The 8,810-nt window shown below is 40.3% G+C and overlaps 1 protein-coding gene across 4 annotated transcripts in view; it reads right to left on the minus strand.

Moving 5' to 3' along the window:
* dmxl1 (Dmx-like 1) overlaps positions 1 to 8,063 on the minus strand; it is a 30,792-nt gene extending 22,729 nt beyond the window's left edge. For 3 of the 4 annotated variants that reach the window (XM_051902780.1, XM_051902781.1, XM_051902778.1), the window contains exons 1-11: positions 7,917 to 8,063; positions 6,946 to 7,066; positions 6,690 to 6,815; positions 5,999 to 6,073; positions 4,972 to 5,053; positions 4,767 to 4,893; positions 4,617 to 4,683; positions 2,197 to 2,375; positions 1,789 to 1,975; positions 1,545 to 1,713; positions 1,180 to 1,356 (exon numbers count right to left, since the gene is read on the minus strand). In XM_051902780.1, coding sequence (XP_051758740.1) covers positions 1,180 to 1,356; positions 1,545 to 1,713; positions 1,789 to 1,975; positions 2,197 to 2,375; positions 4,617 to 4,683; positions 4,767 to 4,893; positions 4,972 to 5,053; positions 5,999 to 6,073; positions 6,690 to 6,815; positions 6,946 to 7,032 — 1,276 coding nt within the window. In that variant the 5' untranslated portion in view covers positions 7,033 to 7,066; positions 7,917 to 8,063. The remainder of the gene's footprint in view (positions 1 to 1,179; positions 1,357 to 1,544; positions 1,714 to 1,788; positions 1,976 to 2,196; positions 2,376 to 4,616; positions 4,684 to 4,766; positions 4,894 to 4,971; positions 5,054 to 5,998; positions 6,074 to 6,689; positions 6,816 to 6,945; positions 7,067 to 7,916) is intronic. The other variant, XM_051902779.1, reaches the window with a different exon arrangement.
* Positions 8,064 to 8,810: the final 747 nt, after the last annotated feature.

The following is an 8,810-nucleotide window of genomic DNA, read 5'->3' on the forward strand; positions in this document are numbered from 1 at the left end:
AATGAAATTTCTGTCATTAATTACTCACCTTCATGTCACACCCGTAAGACCTTCGTTCATCTTCAGAGCACAAATTAAGATTTTTTTGATGAAATCCGAGAGGTTTATGACTCGTCCATAGACAGCAATATAATCAACACTTTCAAGGTCCAGAAAGGTACTAAAGACATCGTTAAAACAGTCATGTGACTGCAGTGGTTCAACCTTAATGTGATGAAGAGACGAGAATACTTTTTGTGCGCAAAAACAAAACAAAAATAACCACTTTATTCAACAATTTCTTCTCTTTCCTGTCAGTCTCGTACGCAGGTGACGCAGTTAATGCAGTTCAGCGCTGCTGTGTTTACATCCGAACGCCAGCTCATTATTGGCCAAAGCTGATCATGTGATCAGCACGACGCATGCGTTGATGTTGATGCAGGAGCCGGCCAATAATGAGTCGTTCTGACGTAGAACCTGGAAGTGCCTGGACGTAAACAATGTATGAGAATGACACAGAAAAGAAGAGATTGTTGAACAAAGTTTAAAAAGTATTCTCATCTCTTCATAACATTAAGGTTGAACCACTGCAGTCACATGACTGCTTTAACGATGTCTTTAGTACCTTTCTGGACCTTGAAAGTGTTGATTATATTGCGGTCTATAGGACAAGTCATAAACCTCTCGGGTTTCATCAAAAATATCGTAATTTGTGTTCCAAAGATGAACGAAGGTCTTACGGGTGTGGAACGACATGAGGGAGAGGAATTAATGACAGAAATTACATTTTTGGGTGAACTAACCCTTTAAAGTGCTTTTTTTAAGTGCAAGAATTGAAACTAAGAATCAGAATCGATAAGCAGAAACGGAATCAAATCAATAAAATTCAAATGATACCCAACCCTAATCCTCACAGGCTTATTAGTGTACAAATGTCATCAATAAAACTGTAAACACACCGACGGCTTTTTTTACCCACGCAATATGTGTTGATAAACATCTAGTGCTCTAGTGTGACCTAAATCTCATATCACAGTAAAGGGGCCGTTCACACAGAATGCCTTTTTCCATTGCACTGCACTACATTTCCGTTGTTTTTCAATGTAAACATGTGCTAGCACCTGAATAAACTGTTCTCCCTCATCTCACCCAGTGTTAATATGGTAAATCTCTCTAATATACCGATGTACTATACAGTACCGTAGCGCTCTCCGGGTCCGTTCTGCTCGCCGTTGCTCCTGAGCTGCTGTAGAAACACCTCCATGCTCAGCGTCAGGTGCAGCTCTTTGTTGTTGAGCCAGTGAACAGTGAACGAGCCTCCTGGTTCCTCCTCATCAGAGCCGTTCATGGACGAGATGGAGGGCAGCAGAGGGATGTCTGCACACATTACAAAGGCCTTTGGTTCTTGCATGTATTTTGACAACAGGTTTGAAAGAGTTACAGAGAGAAATGAGAGTCAAGAGCGACAGTAGGAGAATTTATTGATTGCATTTTAATGATTAGCTTTTCATCAACTAAGCGTCTCAGTAAGCATCATGTCTGTGTCACACTGAAGGTCACGTTACCCGTGGCTGGGTTTATGCTGGCAGCGATGTGGAAGTGGCACAGGGCGTTGGCGTGCAGGATGTTGGTTCGGTGTGCGTAGTGCTTGTTCTGCTGCTGTGGCAGAGGACCCGTGTACGAGAGCTGAGATAAACATCGCACCTCCTCTCGCCACGAAGGCTTCAGGTTCAGCTGTGAACAGACAGAAGATGCAGCTCTAGTCCTTCATCAGTGAACACACACATTAGGGTTTCTGCTTCAGCTCACCTCCAGCGGGCTCTGGTTCAGGGTGTTGCTGGAGGACTTCTTCATGTTGTTTGTCTTCGGCAGGTCGTTGTTGCAGTGATTGTGTCTGTGTCCGGACAGCAGGCAGTCGCTGGGCAGCAGCGTTTCCGCCCACAGTCGACAGACGCTGTCTTTGCAGCAGGTCAGCAGCACGTTACACACGCCGCCTCTGGAAGAGCAGCATGTAGCCTCAGATCATGCTTGTGATGACATGTATCAAGTGTAGTCAGAATACGCTAAAGCGTTGTGGAGATATAGCCTCGCGTCAAATTTTGGCATGCTCTTCTTCGAATGTGTTTGTGCGTTAATCGAGAGTAGTTGAGTTTATCAAAAAGCTTTTGCAGTGAGTGCGACGAGCGTCTGCAGGGCGTCCGTTGCGCCTCAGCTCACCTGGGCATGTATTTGCTGGTCTTCCTCCAGGAGAAGCCGGTGACGGATCGAGGGTGAGCCAGGTAAATGAAGGAGAAGTTGATCTCTGCCCCAGAGCGCAGGTCAAGCGGGGTGAAGAATTTGGTGATGTCCGCCTGCCATTTGCTGGCGCTGTACCACACTTTCACCAAACAGTCGTCCTGCAACGAGACAGAATTCAAATGGAGGATGACCAGATTTTGGTTGAACAATGAGTTTAATTTTGTGATTTTTTCAATACAAAGCAGTCAAATGAACTTGGAATAACGTGCACGCTATTTTACCAACGTAAACGTAGCATCTCTGAGCAACACACAGTGGTGCTTCGCTCCTAAATGAATCAGCACTTTTGGACGAATCAATGATTCAATTATCTATTAATAAACACAAGCACTTAGTTGAATGAATCAGCTGTTTAAACGAATCGGTTGAATCGTTTCACCTGACTCACTCATTAAGACCAACTGGCGGTATTAGCTTCATATTTAAAGTATCGTTTCATTTTAGAAAAATAATTTCATATTTCAATATGCAAAATACTATTTTTAAAAAATTAATTTCATAGCATTATTTATGCAATTGTAACTGCTTTATATGCAGCTTCTGTGTCACTTCTGAAGTGCAAAAATGGACTTTGTTGATACTGATTTAATTTGGCTGGTAATGGCCTACTGCGGTTTATTATTTTATCCGTTGGCCTTCTTATTATTCTTCTTCTTCTTCCGCTCTGGGAGGCTACTGCAGCCCATAGATCCGCTTGCGGGAAATTAATTAAATTTGGCACACTGATAGAGGAAAGTCCCAACATTAACTACTGCAAATTTGGTGCCTCTAGATCAAACTCTGTAGCGTCACCACTTGTCCAAAGTTTCACTCATGTTTACGCTAATAACTTTTGAAAACAAAATTATTTTTTCCTCTGATTCCTTGGCTCAATACGATTCGATTGCACCATATCACGTCATTTTCCGTCATGAAACTTTTCCCGCCACATTTTCCCGCCAAAAAAAAATACTTTTTAGAACTCCTCCTAGACGGTTGCTCCAATTTTCATGAAAATCAAATCATATCATCTTCAGACTATGCTGGCTATAAAGTTATCAAAAGCTTTTTGATAAACCCAACTATTCTCGATTAACGCACAAACAAATTCGAAGAAGATCATGCCAAAATTTGACGTGAGGCTATAGCTCCACAACGGTTTAGCGTATTCTGACCAAACTTGGTACATGTCATCACAAGCATGACCTGAGGTTACATGCTGCGTTTCGGCACAGCTCCACCTGCTGGTCATGAGATGGCTATTTTTGCTTATAAACGCCAAAAATTATAAAACTGATCTTGTTAGATTCAGGGAAGAATGCCGAGTTGAATGAAATCCAATTTTACCATATCGGCCATTTTGGGCGTCGGCCATTTTGCATTTTGTAGCAAAATGCTATATTTTTTTTAACTCATTAGCGTATTGTTACGAAACTCGGTATGGGTCATCAGCACGATGCCCTGAAGGAACCTGAGAAGTTTCGAGACAGCGCCACCTAGTGGTGAATTCAAATATTCATATGCTCATAACTTTTGATGTGGTTAACTTATTTTCATGCGACCCATCTCCTTAGATTCACGAATCCTTGCTGAGTCCAACGATACCCAACATGCTAGGTTTCGCCTTAAGGTTTGTGCAACGTTGCGATTTAGCGTTAAAACGATGTTCGCGAATATCTTCAAAACCGTTAGTCCAATCAAGACAAAACCACTGTAGGAAATTTGAAAACATAGGTCGTTGGCCATACGTTATTGCCCAAATGCCAAAATTTGATAGTAAGTGGCAAAAAATGCAATCAAAGTCACGCATGGGTCATTTTTATGTACTCTTACATCTACATGTCTATAACTCCTAAACGAAATGAGATATTTTCACCAAATTTGACACACTTATTTATGGGCACACTCTGAGGACACATAAAAAGAAGAGGTGGAATTGCACCTGTTGGTGGTGCTATAACTGAACAAAATATTAAATTGCCAATAACTATAATAAAGTATATGAAATAAAATGCTATATTTTAATGATGATTTTACTTGCTTGCTTTCTTTGGCCCCTTAATGGCTGCTTGCAGCTATATTTATAATTGAATTTACTGATTAAAAGATGATGCATACATGAAATAGGGTTAAAAAAATTGCCCTTATAAAGCTAAAAACCCCCCTGGAAATCAATTTATGTTGGTAAATATCAGCTCATAATAAAAATGTTAATTTCTGTCAGTGCTGTGAACTGAACACTGCTCAGAATATGAATATGAAAATATTCTAATAATCGTTATTGACAAAATCCCAGAAAATATCTAGATATAATTTTTTGTCATTATCACAAATCAAACATCACAAGTACAAGCACAAACCTGTCCTGCTGTCGCAAAAAACTCTCCATCCGGGGAAAACTTGATGAAGTGAGTCGGAGCGGCGGACCTGTAACATCCAGAGAGAATTTACTGGAGCAGTCTGAGGTGTATTCAGAGAAACTCAGTGTGACGTGAAGGATGAACACTGACTTGCATTGCCATATGCATCTCCAGGAGAGCTGAGGATCGGCGGCCGCAGCCTTGTCTTCGGGATCTGCGCTGGAACGCACGTTACACCACAGCTGCAGACACGCCGAGCCGGTCAGAAGACACGTACCTGTGAACACCGTTAGAGAAGAGAGATGAGGCGAGCGGCTCGTCTCAGACACGAGGAGCAAACGCTGAGCTCACGTACCGGTTGGGTGCCACGTCAGGATGTGTGCGACTGACTGCAGGGCGAACTGCCCGCTCTTCTGCCAATGATAATTCAGCTTCTGCTGAACAGAACAACACAAAACAGCATGACACACTGTGACAGATCATTTGCCAGATGCTTTTATCTACTGCATTCAAGTTATACACTGGGGGTCAAAAGTTTAATTTAAAACAGCTGTTGAATATATTGTAATTTATTCCTGTGATCAAAGCTGAATTTTCAGCATCATTACTCCAGTCTTCAGTGTCACATGATCCTTCAGAAATCATTCTAATATGATGATTTGCTGCTCAAGAAACATTTATGATTATTATCAATGTTGAAATCAGTTTGTGGAAACTGATATATTTTATTTTCAGGATTCTTTGATGAATATAAAGTTCAAAAGAACAGCATTTATTTGAAATAGAATCTTTTGTAACATTATAAATGTCTTTACTCTCACTTTTGATCAATTTAATGTGTCCTTGATGAATAAAAGTATTTGTTTATTTCTTTTTATTTTAAATCGTACTTATCGCAAAATTTTGAATGATAATGCATCAAAGTTTCCACAAACATATGACTGTTTTCAACATTGATAATAATCATAAATGTTTCTTGAGCAGCAAATCATCATATTAGAATGATTTCTGAAGGATCATGTGACACTGTAATTATGCTGAAAATTCAGCTTTGATCTCAGGAATAAATTACACTTTATTATATATTTCACACAGAAAACAGATATTTTACATTACAAAAATATTTTAAAAATTTTACTGTATTTTTGATCAAATAAATGCAGCCTTGGTGAGCAGAAGAGACTCTTTCAGAAACATTAAAAATGTTAATTATTCATTTCTTTATTACTCCTGACCCCCAGTGTATTTCATCAGTTCTTCAGTTCACGCATTCCCTGGGAATCCAACCCATGATCTTGGTGTTGCAAGCGGCACTATTCAGGAAAGTCTTGCACATTTAACGCCACATAAAACAGAGCGCATTTAGCCCAGAAGAAACTCACTTTTTGTGCTTTCCCTTGCGGACTGACCTCCACCGGCTCAAACACACAAACAATGTTTCCATACGATGCCGCGATCTGAAAACAGAGCAGATGTAGAAAGTTTGCACAGTAATAATCCCGTTCTGATACACTTGCTGAATTTTAAACCTGCCACTTCAAACGCTCTCCATCCTTTGGACCAATTCATTCGGTGTCTGTTGTGTTTCCCCACTTCAGGAACGTTCCCACGCTCATGTGTTTGACTGAACAATGAGCTGGTAACGTGAGCACACTACGGCTGGATGGTTTTAATTAAGGGAAAGTGAGAGAGCATTTCAGAGCTCTTCGGGCGAAGAGGACGTTTAGACCACCACATGTCTGGCATGTAAATGATGTCTGGTTTACAGGTTCGGGGACTTCAGGAAACTCTTATGGATGATGCAGGGCTTCAATTTCATTCATGTTTATTTGTATTTTATCATTTCAAAGCACTTCACAGAATATATTGCTTCACGTGACTGTGCTGTAGTGTATGTATGTGGATATATAACGTTATACTTCTCACTGATGTTTATAAGATCAACACACCCTAATGACAGCTAATATTTGCAGTGCATTCAAGCTACACTGTTTTATCAGTTCATGCATTCCTTGGGAATCGAACACGTGACCTTGCAGTTGTGATTTTGGTGTCTGTGTGTTTGTGTCTCACCTGTCCGCCCTGGAGCGAGCAGTCCACACAGCCCACCTGGATGTTCCCATGTTTGGCTCCCGGGATGATCTGGATCCTTTCAAAGTCGCTGCCCAGAATGACGATGTCACAGCCGGAGGCGTACGCCTGTCACACACGGATGAAACATGATGTCATGATGTCACATCAGCACCACACACTCACTCACTCACACACACACACTCTCTCTCACGCACACACACTCACACAGAGTGTGACACTGATGGCGTGTTTTTACCGTGAACGGCCGGTTGCTGACGCTGCCCACAGAGAAGCAGTTGTCTCCAGGGTTGACAGCACCTGTGAGCACCTGGTGGAGGTTCATGGTTCTTGGCACACAAGAGTTTCAGCACGAACCCCTGAAACAGACAGAGAATCAGAGACTGCGATGAAACTCACAGACACACCTGTCCAGTCTGACCTTCATTACATCAAACTAGAGCGTAAAAACACAGAGAGATTTCCCAACCAGAACCCGCTGATAGATCGATGGAGAGCCAGGTACACGAACGAGAAGAGTGCCGGATATATAGATGATGCATTATGTGTCCATCAATATTTTACATTAAAATTTTAAATGAATGTATGAGTGGAAGTATTTATCCTGCAACTGGCCACTGTTCCTGTTCATTATTTCATCATTTTTATTAAACAGCTCCTTTACTCACTCATGTCATTTCACAACAGATGTAAATAAATACCACTATTGTATTCAATGCAATGAAATGACATCATGCAAGTCAATTTTTTCCTGACAGTCTATGATCATATTGTGATGTGTCAGTCAATCACGTGATGTCAGTCAAGACTGACGAGCTTTAAACTTTTTTTAAACGTTTCAACTGTCCGATGCTTCGGTTCTGATCCAGTTGCAGATATACATATACAATCTTTAATCATCTGTGAGTTTAAGAAAACACAGTTGTATGATTTTCTCTCAAAGAATCCAGTCAGAGCTCGAGCTCCTCAGCTAGCCGTGCTAACATCACACTGACAGCTGCAACTAGGACATTTCATGACAATCCATTACAAACATCTAAATGCCACGGTTCTGGACCGTTTCGGTCATTCGTGTCATTAATATCACGATTAATGCACGTCTGGTGATTTTCATTGGAAACCGTTGATGTTATTAGCCGCGTAGCATTAGCATGACAGCAGGCGAACATCTGCAATAAGAAATAATCAATAAAATCACACGCGTCTTACCTCAGAAACGGGTTTCATTTATGCCCAAGTTCAAATATAATGCGTGTTCCTCTCATTGTGAGAGATAATTAAGACACACAGTGATTTGGTGGTGTTTGTGTGCGGAGACTCTGCGGTGCGGGTCAGGAAGTCAAGCGAGCACTGCATTATGGGAAATGTAGTTGCTTTCCGACCGTTAAACGCATCATATGAGTCACATGTCTCATTCGTATACAAAAACGCTACTATGTAAACAGGATTTTAAACACACCCCAACAATGTTTGTGGGTCAATGACGTGACGTGTTATTTTTTTTTTTGTCCAAAGGCCTAAATAATAATAAAAAACAAAGATATGACATCCAAAGTATGTAACTAGATCTCTTTTACTGAATCCAAAAGGATTTAATTATATTTTTCTACATATAAAGGTATTTTAAAGATTTTGAAGTGTCAAAAGGTCATTCGGTTTAACCGTCCAATCGTTCATTTGTGATTAAAATATCTTAAAATGTAATAAATGTATATATTTTTTATTCTGGCATGATTTAATAACATCATATATCAACATAGTGCAAAATGGTATTAAAATTAAGCGTAGAAGACGTTGCTTTGTTATGAGAAAGAATGTCTGGAAAAATGAATTTCATTGATGTCATTCGGAGTAACCAATATAAAGGGACCATTTTGGATCAAGTCATGTGGTCAGTATCATGTGACATCATTCAGACACCTGCAAACGACCACATGGTCGTGAAGCAAAGTAACTAACTCTCTTTTAACTATTTGAAAAATTCATGTTTTCACTTGCTCATACGCGTATCCTGAAACATCAGGTCATTCGGTACAACCGCTATAAAACATGGAAAATGTTGTAATATTTTAAAAACTTGTACTAAATATAAAATGTTTGATT

The sequence above is a fragment of the Ctenopharyngodon idella genome, chromosome 8 (genome assembly GCF_019924925.1).
Source record: "Ctenopharyngodon idella isolate HZGC_01 chromosome 8, HZGC01, whole genome shotgun sequence".
Taxonomy (NCBI): Eukaryota; Metazoa; Chordata; class Actinopteri; order Cypriniformes; family Xenocyprididae; genus Ctenopharyngodon; species Ctenopharyngodon idella.